Source organism: Castanea sativa, chromosome 11 (assembly GCF_040712315.1).
Source record: "Castanea sativa cultivar Marrone di Chiusa Pesio chromosome 11, ASM4071231v1".
Lineage (NCBI taxonomy): Eukaryota > Viridiplantae > Streptophyta > Magnoliopsida > Fagales > Fagaceae > Castanea > Castanea sativa.
In genome coordinates this window covers 64,211,279-64,228,911 of record NC_134023.1, presented here as the reverse complement: position 1 = coordinate 64,228,911, position 17,633 = coordinate 64,211,279, and the positions used below count along the sequence as shown (strand labels likewise).

Here is a 17,633-nt window from a genome sequence, read left to right as displayed (position 1 = left end):
TCACCATGGGCCCATTAATGAGACTATTAAATAATGCGAATAATGGCCGAGCTATGGTCTGATTCTCTAACTCTTTCGCCGGCCAATTTGGCCCAAAAGCAATTTTCTTAGTGCAAAGGAAGAAAATAGAATATTTGTGCCGGTGGGAAAAAAAAAAGCCATCCTAATTGTCTTTTTCTTGTTCATTGGTGGGAAAAGGATAATCTTGTTTTTCACATGGAGATGATCTATTTGAGGATTTATTAATTTAGGAATTTAAAAGTGAAATAAAATATATTTATTTAATATTTAAAGTTCGATTTCATTCTTTATTTGGTGAAAATATGATTTTAATTGACCTAATTTCTAATCAATTAAATTAAATATAAATTAAAACTTGTAAAAAGCAAGTCATATGATATCTTTTGTGATGTTCTATATCAATAATTTGAACACCGCATCCCCTTTTTCATTATCTACTTATTAATAAATAAATAAATTTGAAAAATCAATTAATTGACCAGAAACTATGGGGCACGTGGATGGCCTTACAAAACATAGGTTACCACTAGCTTCATTGCCATTGACCCATCATATCAAACTCTTAAGTCTTAACCGTGCACAACCACCTACAACTTTTCAAATTGAACCCTAACCTCCATAAAACTATTATCCACAAACCGAATCCACCCCCAATTAATAATCCAAACCTCTTATGTTCATATGGCATTAGTCCATTATTAGTTTGATATGCTGAGCTCTTTGTTAACTCATCATTTTATAATATAAAGCACAATTGATCTTAGGTTTATTGTACTTTACTTGTATTACACTCATATGTCTGCTTATATAAACGCAATCTCTTATACAATTTTTGTTCAAAATTCACGTATGAGTAAAATCTCACATTGAATAAATATTATAAGAAAGAGGTGTTGTCTTCCTCACAACTTCTTTTTTTTTCCTAAGTCTATCATACTTATATTTAATATGAAGTGTCAAATTTTATGGTTAATACAATTTCTTTAGAAAGAAAACCTAAAAATTAAAGTAATGCCACTTTTTTGCTACGCAATAACGTAATGTTAGCTAGTTAGCCTAATAAAGAGACTAAACATGGTCCAATCCAATCCTATTATCTATTTGCAAGGCTTTTATTTCAATATTCAAATTTCAAAACATAAAAATAATAAAATAAAATAAAATAAAAAAGTTTTATTGGCTTTTATAGGCGAGGTACAAATTTGGGCCAAACGTGGGTTCATAATATTGGGCCAAATGGCCGGTACACAAATCACACGATTGCGTAAGTCCATATAAAAAGTCCGAAGATTCTTTGACCAGAAAAAAAAAATAATAAAAAAAGGTTTGCCAATTTAGAAGATTTGCCAAGTGCAAGTAAAATTTTATTAATTAAACTAGGCTATAGTTTGTAGCAAGTAATTAAACTATGGAGGTGAAAGATTAACCCCAGCCAAATTTTACCCTTCTTGGGTTAAACCTTAAACTTTAATCTCCAACAAGAGGGAGAGACTAGAGAGATTTTTTTTTTGATTATGAGAGAGAATTAAATCGAAGAACAATTTAGTCATTTTTTTATGAGCTAGACACTAGCTAAAAGTAGCACCGAAGGTCACATGCATAACTTCTCTGTCAAAGTTAACCTCTAAAATAAACGGCAAAAGGTATGTTATAACAAAAAAAATCTCAAATTAGAGAGTTACTCGTGCATTTTCAAAATTTGGGAGGACACAATAATTTGGGTGAAAAATCAATGTAAAAGTATAATTTTCCCTTAGTTATATTAGCCTCTTTCCCAATGAATAGTTGAGACTTGAGACAAAGAAAAGAAGAAAAAAAAAAGTAATGTATATCTAAAATGCAAAAAGATAAAAGTAGTAGTAATGGCCTAATCTCAGCAATTATGGACTCCGCGAGGCTAATCCCCAATGGTCCATTGCAAATATTCTGAAGATCCAACTGATTTTTTGGCCCAAAACTAAGTTAAATGGGCTGCATTTTGTGAAGACTATGGGCCTGCTTCCATCTTTTCTATTCCTGTCTTGTATATAAATTCATGTTATTCAGCAAAAAAAAAAAAAAAAAAATCAATTTGAAATTTTCCTCATCCTTAAGATGGTGAAGGGGAAGAGGTTTGATAGACTTCTAAATATGCACACATTACATTATTTTGAGAATCCCTCCAAAGATTTTATAACTTAGAAAAATAGCTTATCAGCCGAAACAAGAGTATTGATGTTTAGGAGAACAGACTCCATCCAAACAGAGAAAAATAAAAATAAAACCTAGCTCTCTTTATCAAGGCATCAGTAACATAATTACCTTGCCTATAGGTATGAGGGAAACTAAAACTCCTAAGAGAGCTTACATAAGACATAGTATCTTTAACTAAGTGACCAAAAACAGAATAAAATGGGATGAGTATTCCGAACTTGTTAATGGATGAATAATACCCATCTAAAATGAGAATTTTGTACCACAATAACTTAAAATTGTGAGCATTTATATATTTCTAGGAGGTGTAGCATGTAAAGTACATTCAATTTATTCTTTTCATCGATTGATAACTTGTAACTCCATAATATATAATTGCTCAACTTAATCATCATTTGATTTCTCCTTCTGTGCTGAACTTGAAAAGTACCATATAATGGTAAATTAAGATTAACAAGTAGTTATTACAATGAAATTTGTTTTAGTAAAGGGAAATAGACATGTTGATTGTCCCATGCTTTTTAATGTAAGCAACATATTGATAAATAAATCATAATAGGTGCATCCACTGCCTTTTGAATCCACACTTACAATCCCAATTTCATTGTTGTATGGAAAGTGTTATTAATTGAACTCAACATGATTGGATTTGTTGAGTAAAAAAAAAAATCAAAATTAAAAGAGGATTGTGCTTTGCTCTGAACCAGAATGGCAACTTGCTATTTTACTCATTGTGATTGAAAACAATCAGATAAAAAGTTAGTTGGCACTAGAATTGCAAAGCTGAGCCCTATAACAGGTCAATGATATGGCCAACTAAGAGACTAAAAGAAACTAGTATGACCTAGAATAAGGAAGAGGTTTGCCACTAAGGAAGTGACTGATCAAAGAAAGTGCTCTCAATGGCTGGTAGCTTGGCACTTGATGCCCTGCCCCTCTTACAGTTGCAAATGTTAGGTCTCCCTTATACTTTTGTGTATACCCACCAACCTATAACACCAACAACGAAATTTTTTAAAAAAAAAAAGTACATATATGGTAATTCTTTTAAAAGTAAAAAAGACGTGTGAAATTATCCGAGATAAAAATGATAGGCAAAACAATAAGCCTTGAGTCACAACTTAATTAGAAAGTACTCTAGGAAAAATAAAGTTACCTCTCTGTTGATGAACCACGGATACCATGCAGTCTCTATAGGAAGCCTCATTTTATTTAAAGAGTACTTTGTCGAAGTAACAGGAACCCTTCCATCAGTATCACCGCTGCATTTCACCAAACAAAGACTCATTTCAAATTTGAAAAAAATTTTAACTATCATATATTGATAGGATCGTGATGTGAAGTTATGATCCACAATTCTTCTTTTGACCTTTAGGTGAAGTAGGTTAAATCATAAATAACCTCCTTTTCTATTAGGGTGGGGTAAGCACTGAAGAATGCCAGTTAGAATTAAGGATAATATTTCAAATCAAAAGTCCTTTATTATTTTATTACACCAATCATGGTGATGCTTATCTAGTAATTAAATGGATTCAGTAGGATTTGATTGCTTCTAGTATTATGTGGTACATAACCTTTTTATTTCCTTTAAATCCTAAGTAGTGGGGTTATCAAGTAGGTAGAGAACTTTGTTATCCAAGCAACCATGAACCATGTAATTATCCATAAACAAATTAAAAATGATAATAATTTAAGGATTCAATTAACGGGTACCCTTAGTGCATTTGTTAATGAATCATTTTTTATAAAAAAAAATTGATATCACTTTTATAGAAAATATGAAAACCTATCAAAAATTAGTAACTTTTTTCTTTACCCATTAAATATTTTTAAAAATATTTCCCAAACCAATGTCTTTAGAGCGTTGGTGTTAAATTTTTTTTTTTTTCATTCCCTTAAGTCATTAACCATGCCAAAGATGATACTCTTACCTGAAAACCCACACTCGAATGCCATTGGCCATGAATTCTCTCAAAAGGGGAATGATGGTTGATGGGCTATCCTTCCATTTTTCAATGATATCACTGCATGGTTCCCAGTCATGTGTGAGTTTAGTAACATTGGCATGCATGGCTTCTTGAACATCAGGCCGATTCAGATAAGCATACACGTAGTCATCACTACATGGATCGAAATCCAATATCTGCACGCAAAAAGACAATAAAACAATTTATTTCAAATTATTAAAAGCAAATTAACATTCATATAATTTCATTATATAAATGAGCCCCTCTTTTTAAAAATTTAACTTCCAACTTCTAAGATTCATGCAACATGAACAGTGGTTGAAGAAAATTATTTTCCTAAACTACTAATTAAGCTAAAAGCATAGTGTTTGTTAAAAATTGAAGTTCTAATGGATCTTAGAAATCATGCGCTTTCTAAAGGAAATAAAAATTACAAAACTTACAAGAACGTGTTAAAGATATTATGGTCTAAGAGATCCAAATTTATTATAGACCCATATACTTGTACCACAATCTACAACTAAGATTAGGGTTATCTCACTTATTCTGTAGCGGAGTATATGGACATATAATAAGTTAGGCCCTCTTAAACGCAATACATTACAGTCCCCAACAATCAACAGAAAATTTCTTTATCCAAAAAAAAAAAAAAAACACTTACAGAGGCTTTCTTGGGAAGAACTGTGAGATTGGTATTGTGGCACAAGGGACCATAAATGTTATAGATATCAATAGGGTCACTAGATGTTGAGGCTAAATTATAGCCTTCATGGCACTGATTAGACGATTTGGTTGCATTGGGTGAGAAATCACAATACTTTTGTATTTTGTTGTTAGCTTCGTCGGAAATGATAACGTGGGTGGCAAGGTAATCATACCTTCCCTTTTCGTCAGTTTCATCATTAATCGCTGCATTTCCAATCTGCATATATAATGAACAAGAAATCAATGAGATGCATAAACATTGAAATAACACAGTCTATTGTGAACTATAGAATATAAAGGGAATGAGAGCAAGACTGAGATGCTATTTTTGTTTTTACATTTTTTTTTAATCTTTAATCCATATGCATGACTAACTCAACCTCTCCATTTCATAGTATTTATTTATAAATTTACTAAATTATTAAGATTTTTTTTTATTAAAAAAAACGATAAAAGAATACTTAAACATTTTTGTAACAAAATTTATAATTGTAGAAATTTGGTGCCTACTTGTATAACAATAGCTCAAAGGGGATTACTTTTTTTTTTTCTCCTTCCCTTCTTACTTTAGTTAATATTTTGAACCTAATTTGCACCACAACCCTTCCCAGGAAAACATGATCATCATCATGAATTAATAGTTCAAATTTTACTATTTAAAATATTGTTTCCTACAGCTTACTTCTATTTTTTTTTTTTTTTTGAGAGTCTACAGCTTACTTTTATTGATAAAATTGTACTTAGGAAAAAAAAAATAAAAAAAAAATTGTACTTGTAAGAAAAATAAGGTCTTAAAAATATATACATAAACAAATGATTTCAATAAAATAATAACAATAACCAAACAAGCATTTAATCGTGATAAACAGCTAACAAATTTAACAGTACCCAAAGTGGGTAATGCGCCTAAGGTGGCCCAGATGGTCCATAGTGTGGTCCAATTCATATTATAAATTCCTAATTTGTGACCCAATAATGATGGCCGAAATCATGACAATCTATGGAGCTAACACGAAAGTTGGGAAACAATCAATTATTCTGGGCCATTGGACCAGTCCATACACTTTTAAATGTTTTTGTACTTGTGAGGTATTAGTACTGCTTCTAAATATAGATAATAAAATTCTATTCAATTATAATAAATTTGTATGTATACCTTTGAATTTGTGACACTTAATTTTTTATTTTTATCTAATGGTTGATTAAATTATTGTAGTCCTGAATATCATTACACCATGTAAATCAAATCAAACTTTTGTGAGCCATATATGATCACTTAGAAAAAAGTATGTTATTTTTATATAGATTATTGTTTTAAGTCATGTTTTTCTTTTCCCATTGTAGCACAAAAAATGAAATTGTGCTTTGCATGTTTTTCACTGTTGACCTTTCTTTCTTTGGTGATCATGGATTTCTTAGTTCATTCAAAGTGGAAGTTCATTGAGTTGGACCCACTGTTATCACCATTTTTCTTCACCATCATGAAAATTATAGGAGAAAAAAACAAAAGGCAAAGAAACATTGTTTAACTTCTAAGATTCAATCATCCTCGTTGTAAAGCACAATCATATATTTTTGGGGGAGAGAGAGAGACTTACAATGATTCCTTTGAGGTTGATAAGGGTCTTGTTAGCCTTTTTATTATGTTGAAGAATGGTATGAGCAAGTTGAGGAACATAATGTCCAGCATAACTTTCTCCAGAAATATAAAATTCTCTGTTCTTGTATTCTGGAAATCTTTCTAGCCAGTTAATCACAAACCAATAATTGTCTATAGCAGTTCTACTATCTCCACTCGTATTATAATCCGATGTTTTATTGGAGTATGAAAATCCTACCCCAGCAGGAGACTCAAGAAATAAAACATTTGCAGCTGAAAATAAAATTTCAAAAAAAATTGAGCTTTCAGATTTGACCAAAGAATGAAAATTAAAATTCTAACTTCTTGCTAGGGCATAATAATAGTAATATAGTTGAATAAAATATTTGACATTCAATCTTCCTCTACACCAACAAGTGAATGGTGTATTGGTTTGATGATAAAAGAACAAAAATCACAAAAGTGGACGTCATAGATTGACACTCTATAAAAAAAAAAAAAGGTAATATTGTTATAAGATAACTATACCTTTATTCCATGCAAATTTATTTGTAAAAAGTGTTTTGCCATCACTGCGTACACGAAATGGTCCGAGCTCTTGCATTGCTCCATAAGCAAGAGATGAACAACCTGGGCCTGCGGAGAAATTAAGCAAGGTTTAATCACCATATTAAAACATGGAATTAACTTCTTCTTCTTTTTATTTTGAACCAAAACATAATAATAACAAGGTTTCACATGCTATAGAGTATAGATGTAGATAAATTTTCTTTTTTTGGAAAGTAGATGCAGATAACATGTTATTAATTTGATATAATTATATCTTATTGTCAAATATATTAATACATTTATAAATCTCAAAGTTTTAGGATTACAAAAACTAGGGATTACTGTTGTACAATAAACTTATACTCTAGTATTTGGTTTTTACATGTCTATTTAAATTCATTGAATATATTTAAAACACTAATAAATTAGGGCCTGTTTGGTAGAAGAGTTTGAGTAATGTTGTTTGTAGTTTTTCGAAATATCTGTGAGTGAAAAAATTTGTGAAAATATGTGTAATATTGTTTAAAATATGAGTTTGAACTTGCCTACCAAACAGACCCTTAATAATCCCAATGACAAATCCTCTTTTTATATGATAATAGCTTGCTTTAGGAGCAATTAACAATAGTTGAAAGTAAAAGTTTATTGGGTAGCCATACTTTTTTAAAATGAGGAAGAGCTAGCAAATGGGCAATAGCCGCAATAACCTTGTTAAAAAAATAAATCATATCTGAATTTAAAGAGGTGATGATACTATAACTTAAAATGCATGCTAAGCTTGACTATTCTAGTGTAAAAGAATGATAAATTAATTTATTAAATCATACATCCATATGTAGTTTTTAATATTTTCTTTATTTTAAATTACAATTTGCAAGATGGATATACAACAGTACTCTCGCCGAGAAATCTTCCAGAAGAGTGAGTTTTGGGATTTGATTTGCAGAGCTTCCACAAAAGGCAGTGGCACAGATGCCACCTGAGCAATATATATATATATATATATATATATATATATATATATATATATATATATATATATATATATATAATTTATGTATTTAAAAACAATAATACTTTTTTTTAGAATCTTTTTTAACTAATAATAGAGCAAGAGCGATTGAAATGTCTTTCAATATATAAGAGTGTGACAATTATAGGAATTTATATTAACAATAATATATATAGGCAATTTTTTAGGTGGAATTTTTTTTTAAATCAAAATTTTGGAAAAAAAAAATATTATTAATATTATAATTATACACCTAAATTACAACTTCTCATCTTCATAGTATTAATACTATAATTATAAACAGGCAAAGAAGCCACTAATCATTCACATTTTTTTCATTGAAGAGTAATCATTCACAGTTTTGTACAGTAACATATAATATTGTTGAAAATGTTCTTATAATAATGACAACCTATTATAGGTATTATCATGCAAAGGTATGGCCTCACTTCAGAGAGAGAGAGAAAGAGTCCCAGAGAAAGAGGGGTGTAACCACCACATAACTAATGATGAATATTTCAAGAATTCTAGTTCAGGTTCTTATGACTTTTTTATGGGATATTTTCATGCATTCCTATCCAAACCATCTCTGGCTGTCTCCCTCTAAAGGAAACAAAAAAGAAAAGAAATGAGAAAAAGTCCAAAACCATAGCCAAATAATCAAAGAAAAAATCCCAAAAGGACAAGAAGACTCTCTGCATTATACAAACAACCTACATTATTTGTGCTAGTTAGTGACAATTATGATCAGTTTGGAGAGATTGATAGAATAGATGAAAGTTTACCTCCATTGAGCCAAAGAAGAAGAGGCAAATCCTTAGAATTCTCAGCTTCAGTAAAATAATAATATAGTGCACGACCAGCTAATTTATTCACTGTAACATAGCCACCATATTGAGAGAATTTCACTTGGGGTTGTCCAGGCAATCTCACAATCCTATCTTTCTCCTTCAAACCCACTTCATGAGGATGAACATGATTATCGACCTTATCGGCTTCATCGACAACAGTACTTACCTCGAAAGGACCAGTGTCCACACCCAAACTTTCCTTCAACTTTGGCTTGAAAAGAAAACCTAGAGCCTTTCCTTCCTTACCAACGCTTCCATGAGTTTGAGCCAAAAGGCATGAAACACTGAAAAAGAATAGAACCCAACAAAAGGTTTTACTTCCCATTGTGTGTTTCTTTCTTTCGCCAGAAACTAACAAAGGGAGAACGAAAACAATGGAAGGAGAAAAGGTAGTAGGTTTGAATATTGGATCCCAAGCTAGTTTTTTTTTTATGGGAACTTCTCAGCCAAGCTAGTTATATATATAGTAGAGTCGAAGAAAGATAGATTGTTTAATTTAGACGGGTACGTTTCAACTAGCATGAAAGGTTAAAAATGCAGAGAGATCTTCTTCCTTTTTTGTCACAATGATAATATATGTGGACCAAATTGGTAGTGAATTGTTTGTTGCCATGTGCGTTTAATGTTGAGTGAGTGATTTATAACTATATATCATATAAAAATAAAATAATGCTACAGTCACCAATTATTTTATAACATTTTTGCAAAATGTTGACGAGACCAATTTTTTATTGGTTTTCATTTAGTCTCACCATTAATATTATTTTTTTATTTACCAATAATCACTCACCGTATTAATAATTTGTAAACTAATTTGTACCTCTAGCATTATTCATAAAAATAGTGTTTGTTCGAACTTTCCTCTATATCTAAAGGCTGTTAATTAGTAAAATTCGGGATTATTTCTTTGACCAAACAGTGAGAATTGGAATTTGGTGCTACATTTAAACTGCAATTTATGTTTCCATCTGTCAATTTCTCAATATTATAGAGAAGTTGCAGGCTCAAATTTAAGGTGTTTGGGTGTACTTTGATGATATTTTTGGACAGATTCAATTTTAGGAAAAAAAGAAAGAAAAAGGAAATAGATAAAATCCCTTTGTAGTTTTACTTTAAAATCCAAAAATCATGGGTGTATTTTGTTGATATTTTGGACAGATTCATTTTTATAAATTAAAAAAAAAATGGAAACCAGACAAAATCCCGTAGTATTTTTACTTTTAAATCCAAAATCTTTCAAAATTTTAAGTGTAACACTTAATCCCACATAATATTGTTTGTTAATTAGATAATACATAAACTTCCTACAATTTTTAAATTAAAACAAAATTCCGGTGGCATTTTTTTTTATGTGAAAATACAACTCTACATATAAACGCATGTATTATCACATGAGCAATTCACATGGGGATTAAGTTACACTTAAAAAATGGATAGATTTTGTGTTTTAGGGAGAAACCACAAATATTTGTGTATTTTTCCCTTCAATTTTTTAAAAATAAATAGTACATTAAAATATTAAATGTGTCTTAACTTGTCTTACTCAGAACTTAGACAATTAGTTAACAAGTCCATATTATATTATCATTGAATGCAATGATGACCAAAAAAAAAAAGTATCTATGGTGGAATCGTTTGGTGAGCAATAAGACAATGAAATAAGATAAATTAAGTTTCCTTTTCGGTTTTTCCTAAGTTTAATGAAATTGTAAATTTCGCTATCCGGCTGCAATGTTGTAATTTGTTGTCATTATTTCTTGTGATAATCCTTCACTGCTTTCTTGATACTAAAAGCAAAACTAGATTAAAAGTTACATCCTTTAAATTTTGAGTTATTTTGATTTTGTTCCCTAATTGTGTAAAGTTTTGAATATTTTTCCCTACTTGCATTCATGCTCTTTAAAAACCGCATAATCTCTCCAAAATAGTAGCCATGAATGAAATAATTAAAAAGGACAAAAAATTAAAAACTAAATTATATGGATTAATAAATAAATAAATAAATAAAAATTTTTATTGTGGATTAAATAGGGCCTAAAAACAACATAATTCTGTAAATTTTCGTGGTTTTGAGTTTATGTGGTATTTAATGACCACCTTATCAATTGACATAGAGAATAAGGTTGAAATTCAAAAGAATCAAAACACTATAATGTAAGGGATGACAATCTAAAATTTTAAATTTAAGGAGGTGAAATGAAAATGAGATTGAACTTAGGGTGTAATTAAAAAATTTTAGTTTAAAAATAATAAATTACTTTACTAAATTATAGATGCATGCAACTGCAAAAGCCAATGACAGAAAAGTTTGATTTGCTCTTGTCTAAATGGATTTTTCATTTATTTCCATTCATTGTTATTCAATAATTGTGTAGTTTAATGTGAGACGCAAACTGATTTCATATACAAACAACAGCCTATTTTATATAATTGATATTCTCTCTAGCCATTTATAGTTTTTTTTTTTTTTTCTTTTTGTGCTATTGGAAATACATTACTTTGAATAGACCCCACTTCTATAGACATGAAGAGAAATGCAAGGCAAGAATGCACATGCAATGTGAGCCCTACTTTGAGATTCCAAAATCCAAATATATATCTTCTATATAGAGTAGTAGTCAACGTAAGTGGTATTAGTATTGTGTAATATATAATTGCCTAATAGAACAATTTAAATAGAAACTATATATGAATAATTGTCTAATATTCATGTCCTCAAGACAACAAGTTTTTTAACTCCTAAAATTATTACCTATAATTCAAAAGACCATATGTTGTCACTCACTGATAGTCTGATACTTCAATCATTGATAGTCAACAGTTCAGTGCAACACTCTCAAATGAAGACTCTGAAGTTCAAGTGTTCAAAACCCATGAAATACAAATATGATGGCTGGCCACCATAATTAGAGGGTCCCCTTATGGTTATAAGATCCACCATAATAAGTACAAGATCCACCCAAGAAAAGAATTACTAACTTTTTTCACAACCTATTAAAGATAATTTATTATAATTAAAGATAATTTGTTTAGGCTGAAGCCAAAGATTAAAGAACTTAATTTGGTATCGTTTATCTAGGTCAACTTAATTGGCCAACTTAAAAATTACTATTAACAAGAGAGAAGATCATTTTCCTTTCGTGGCCTTCATTTCTGTACATTGAACCTTTCTCATGTAAATCTTGGGTCTTGAATCTCATATATAACTCTTCCACAAACGTTGCAAAGATCAACAAGAAGCAGAAATAAAAAGATCCAAGAGAACAATGGAGGGTGAAATAAACAACTTCATAAAGCCATGGTTCTCAGTCTTGGTATGTCTTTCTTATGGCTATGCAATTAGTAAGATAGTCTCCAAAGGTCCTTCAAGACTCCTTTGTGCTCTCCCAATAGTCTGTATCTTCCTCTTCCTTCCTCTTAGCCTCCATACCATTCATCTTGGAGGCACAGCTGCTTTTTTCATTGCTTGGCTTGCCAATTTCAAGCTCTTACTGTTTGCTTTTGGTAAAGGCCCTTTGTGTTCTAACCCATCAATCTCTCTTGGACACTTTGTTGCTCTTGCTGGCCTTCCCATCAAGATCCAACAAAACACAAGCCCAAAACCATTAGAGAAACCCCAAAACACCCAAAATAAGATAAACCATTCTCCACTAAAGTCACATCTAAATGGCCATAATATAATAATCCCACCTCCAAAACAAATAGAGAAACCCAAAAATACCAAAAATAAATCAAACACATTTCCACCAATTTTACATCTAAATGGCCAAAACAAAGAAAACCCAACTTCCAAATAGACCAAAGAAAGCCATATATCCCTTCTTAATTATGCCATTAAGTGTATCCTTATGGTTATTATGTTTCGTGTCTATGACTATGGTGATCAAATCCATCCAAAGCTCATATTGATCCTCTGTTGCTTTCACATATACTTTTCCCTTGAGATCATTCTAGCCATTGTGGCAGCCTTGGCTCAAGCCCTGGTAGGACTAGAGCTAGAGCCACAGTTCAATGAGCCATACCTCTCCACTTCACTCCAAGACTTTTGGGGTAAGAGATGGAATCTCATGGTCACTAATATCCTACGTGTCACCGTATACAATCCCACCCACCGTTCAATGACACGTGTCGTTTGCCACAAGTGAGCCTCACTGCTTGCTATCTTCACCACATTTGTAGTATCAGGGCTCATGCATGAGCTCATTTTCTACTACATGGGGCGCTTGAGGCCCACGTGGGAGATCATGTGCTTCTTTCTCCTACATGGTTTTTGTTTGGTGGTTAAGATTGTCTTGAAGAAGTCATTTTTTTACCACCGGCGGTGGGTGGAGATTGCCTTGTCTAATTTCAGGACCATTGACATTAGGATTTGTGATCAATACCTCATTATGGTTGTTCTTTCCTCAGTACCTCCGGTCTAAGGTTGATAGGGGTTTTGGAGAGTACTCTTTGATGATGCCAAGAAGATCAGTAGGCTGGATGCTTCGGACTTGAAAGGACCACTTGCTCTCTCTGCGGCCTGAAGAAAAAAGAAAAGCGAATAAAAGGTGACCGGGGGTGCCGGCCAAAAACCCTCCGATGGCAAAGTTAGTTTTTCTCTCTATATTTTTGGAGTTCCAACTTTTTTGGAGTAAAATTCACCATAAACCCCAAGAATTTACCCGATGAAACCCCGAAAGCACACTTGCTCGGATTTAATTTCATGTGGTACCGTCGCAACGTATCAAAAGTCTCTTGAAGGTCATCCAGATGTTTATCCTCGTCCTGGCTCTTCACTAGTATGTTGTCCACATAAACCTCCACATTTTGCCCGATTTGAGGACGGAACATATGGTTAACCAGCCTTTGATAGGTTGCCCCCGCGTTCTTCAAACCGAAGGGCATTACCTTGTAGCAATACAAACCTTGGCTCGTGATGAATGAGGTCTTCTCTTGATCCGCTTCATTCATCTGAATCTGGTTATACCCTGAGAAAGCGTCCATGAAGCTAAGTAGCCTGTGACCTGCCGTCGAGTCCACTAACTGGTCAATGCGCGGCAATGGGTAGCTATCCTTGGGGCAAGCTTTGTTTAGATCAGTGAAGTCCACGCACATCCACCATTTACCATTGGCTTTCTTGACCATGACTACGTTTGCCAACCAGTCTGGGTAATGCACTTCTCGGATGAACTTCGCGGTGACCAACTTCTGCACCTCTTCCTTAATGGCATTGTCTCGCTCGGGAGCAAAAACTCTTCTCTTCTGACGCACTAGTTTCGAATGGGGACACACGTTCAGGCTATGGGTAATGACGCTCGGATCAATGCCGGGCATGTCCTCATGACTCCATGAAAAGACATCGAGGTTTTTCTTCAGAAACCGAATCAAAGCGTGCTTTGCCCCCTCCTCCATGCTCGCCCCAACTCTAGTAGACTTCTCGGACTGGTTATCATCCAAAGAGACGTCCTCTAATGCTTCAGTGGGCTCAGCCACGACCCTTCTTCTATCTATACTCATCGCCTGCATATGCTCGTCCATGGCCAGCATAGCTAAGTAGCATTCTCTGGCAGCCAGCTGGTCTCCTTGTACCTGGCCTACTCCGTGCTCGGTTGGGAATTTGATGGACAGGTGGTAGGTAGAGGTTACCGCTTTCCAGCTATTCAAAGTTGGTCTTCCAATAATTGCATTATATGACGATGCACAATCAACAACATGGAAATTTACCTCCTTGGCTATCTACTGCGGATACGTTCCGACGACCACTGGCAACGTGATGGTGACCACTGGCAACGTGATGGTGCCCACAGGTTGCACCTTCATTCCTTCGAATCCCACCAACGGCGAGTTCACTGGTCGAAGCTGATCTCGTCCTAGCCTCATTTGTTGAAATGCGGGGTAGTAGAGAATGTCTGCAGAGCTGCCATTGTCTATCAGTACCCTCCTGGTCGTGTAGCCAGAGATGAGTAGGGTGATGACTATCGCGTCATCGTGTGGGTGGTGAAGTCGTCCTGCCTCCTCGTCCGTGAACGTAACAGCCTGTTGGTCTACTTCCCTCGTCATAGGAGGTCGTCCAGACAGTTGGATGTTCTGCACCACCTTCAGGTATGTCTTCCTTGACTTGGACGATTGCACCGTCAAGTTTCCTCCTACAATTACCCTTATCTCTCCTAGTGGGGGGCGTGATGATTCTTCCACCTTGGCCTTCATTTTCTCATCTCTCTGGTCTCGTCCAAGGAAGTTCCTCAATTTTCCCTGTCTAATGAGATTTTCTATCTGCTGCTTCAAGTCAAAGCACTCATCCGTATCATGCCCATGGTCCCTGTGAAAACGGCAGTACTTGCTCCTATTACGCTTGTTGGGGTCTCCCTTCATTTTGTCCGGCCATTTCAAGGACGGATCATCCTTGATCTGCATAAGAACCTGCTCTAGTGGCATAGTCAGGGGCGTGTATTGCTGATTCCTCGCGGAGGAACTGGCCTTCTTACCATCCTTATCTTTCCTCTCGTCTACCCGGGCTTTCTTTGGACGAGGTCCTTGATCTGAATAACGGTGGTGACCCGCTTCCGAACGTTCTGCCCTTTTTCTCTTCTTGGCTATGATAGCGTCCTCAGCGTTCATAAAATTCTGGGCCGAATGGACGAGATCGGCCATGGTTTGCAGCTCTTGCTCATAGAGCTTATGAATGAACAAGTCAGAATTGACCCCATTGTGGAAAGCGGCCAGTAATAGCTTGTCATCCATCTCGTCCTTTGTCATGGCCTCCCTATTAAAACGGGTGATGAAGGATCGCAAACTCTCATTTTCCCCTTGCTCTATGGTCAGTAAGCTGGAGGAGGAACGCTTATGACGCTGTCCTCCAATGAAATTGTTGACAAACAACTTACTCAACTCTTCAAAGGATCCCACTGAGTTTGGGGGTATCTTACCGAACCATACTCGTGCCGGTCCCTTAAGTGTGGTGGGAAAAGCTCTGCACATAATCTCGTCCGGGACTCCTTGTAGGTGCATGGTCGTCTTGAAAGTTGCAATATGATCGCAAGGGTCGCGATTTCCATCATACGAGTCCAGAGAAGGCATTTTGAACTTTGGAGGTAGGGGGTGACTGCTGATGGAAGTCGTGAAGGGTGAGTCCGTTCGGTGAACCATTTCATCCACTGGGTTTGCTCGCCTCATGTTTTCCCTCATTTCATCCATGGCTTTTCTCATCTGGTCCATTTCTTTTTCCAAGTGCGGCACCCTTCTTGAAGCGGTACCCCTTGTTTGATCTTCGGACTCTACATTTTCTCCTCCACCTTCCTGACTCGGTGCCCGTCTATCCGCATGCCCATCTTGGCGCTGCCTCCTGAGGTTGATCTCCCTATTCAACTCCTGGTTTTGACGTGTTAGTTCCGCCATAGCGGCGGCCATGGATTGTATATGCTGAATGGAGGGTGGTTGCACGACAGGCGCTGATCTGCGATCGCGAAGGGGGTTGCTAGAAGCATCCCTACTCTCCTGGTGGCCTGGGCTTGTAGCCCTTGATCTTGTTCGAACCATTCAGCCCTTTGTCTGGGAAGGACTAATTGTTGAAAACAGAACAACAACCGAACGAAGAGAACACTAAAGTGTTCCCACAGACGGTGCCAACTGATGATGCAAAGAAGATCAGTAGGCTGGATGCTTCAGACTTGAAAGGACCACTTGCTCTCTCTGCGGCCTAAAGAAAAAAGAAAAGCGAATCAAAGGTGACTGGGGGTGCCGGCCAAAAACCCTCCGATGGCAAAGTTAGTTTTTCTCTCTATATTTTTGGAGTTCCAACTTTTTTGGAGTAAAATTCACATACCTTTGCCTTATCTGAATCAGTCTTTATATAGTGCCTTCATGAACGGTTATCGAAATTGGGACCTCTCCTGGATTCAAGGAGGATTAAACGTAACTGCCATAACCGTTTAGGAGTTACACTTCTACTTCACAACGGATACATGACGGTTATGCGTGGGATAAGGGATTGTCACATTATATTCGGAGATTCTTCTAAGTATGATCTCCTCGTCCTGTAATTCCTTCGTCGAGTGTGCCTGATAACTCCAAGTGTAGCATACTCGTCCACGAAGCTTTATGTGGACGAGTCCTCTCGGGGCAGGCCGCGCGCATCCCCTGGACGAATGATGTAGCTTAGCTATCATCCTCTGGACGGCCTTGTCCGTTACCCTCGTCCTGAGGATAACTCCTGGACGGCTGCCGAGGTGATGACCGTCCAGGGACGGTCTGAGCGTTTTCATCCCACATCACTCTTTATTTTACGAGTATCTAAATAATGTTACTCATTCATTTAAGGAATTGTAACTAAGTTTTACCTATATTTGAAGTGAAATAGAAACAATGACAAAATTATGGATGCAATAATTATCTCATCCACCTTATAAATCTACAGTTTTTGAGAAATCATGAAGAGTGAGCAGAATATACAAACATAGGGATATAAGGGATAGGGTTAAAACTCCTTGGAGTTAGTAAATTTCATTGTAGGAGGAAATTTAATGTGGTTGCCACTTGCCAGATATTGTATTTGCAATTCTCAATGAAATATAACTTTGAATTTATTGTAATAATAGTTTTTTTTTATTCTACGATATATAGTTTTGACTTTTGACTGAGTTTTGTTATGTGTGGTAAGTTGCTGTCACACATGATAATTATATACCAACTTGCCAAGTTTTTTTTTTTTTTTTTTTTTTTAAATATTTGCGTAACATAGACTAAGTGGTTAATTAGTG

The 17,633-nt window shown here is 34.8% G+C and overlaps 1 protein-coding gene and 1 pseudogene across 1 annotated transcript; one reads left to right on the top strand and one right to left on the bottom strand.

Moving 5' to 3' along the window:
- Positions 1 to 2,778: 2,778 nt before the first annotated feature.
- LOC142617433 (serine carboxypeptidase-like 40) lies at positions 2,779 to 9,300 on the bottom strand. The gene is made up of 7 exons (XM_075790305.1): positions 8,833 to 9,300; positions 7,015 to 7,122; positions 6,485 to 6,759; positions 4,843 to 5,103; positions 4,146 to 4,357; positions 3,371 to 3,476; positions 2,779 to 3,204 (listed from the first exon to the last, which is right to left on the bottom strand). The coding sequence occupies exons 1-7, from the start codon at positions 9,221 to 9,223 to the stop codon at positions 3,049 to 3,051; spliced, it is 1,509 nt and encodes a 502-aa protein (XP_075646420.1). The 5' UTR covers positions 9,224 to 9,300; the 3' UTR covers positions 2,779 to 3,048.
- A 2,864-nt stretch (positions 9,301 to 12,164) lies between these two features.
- On the top strand, positions 12,165 to 13,392 carry LOC142616946 (acyl-CoA--sterol O-acyltransferase 1-like; annotated as a pseudogene).
- Positions 13,393 to 17,633: the final 4,241 nt, after the last annotated feature.

Coding starts and splice junctions, on each gene's coding strand:
- LOC142617433 (XM_075790305.1), bottom strand. CDS start 9,223: ATGGGAAGTAAAACCTTTTGTTGGGTTCTATTCTTTTTCAGTGTTTCA. Junction 5,104..6,484: donor TCAACCTCAAAGGAATCATT/GTAAGTCTCTCT, acceptor TTATATATGCAG/ATTGGAAATGCAGCGATTAA. Junction 3,477..4,145: donor ATTCGAGTGTGGGTTTTCAG/GTAAGAGTATCA, acceptor GGTGAAATGCAG/CGGTGATACTGATGGAAGGG.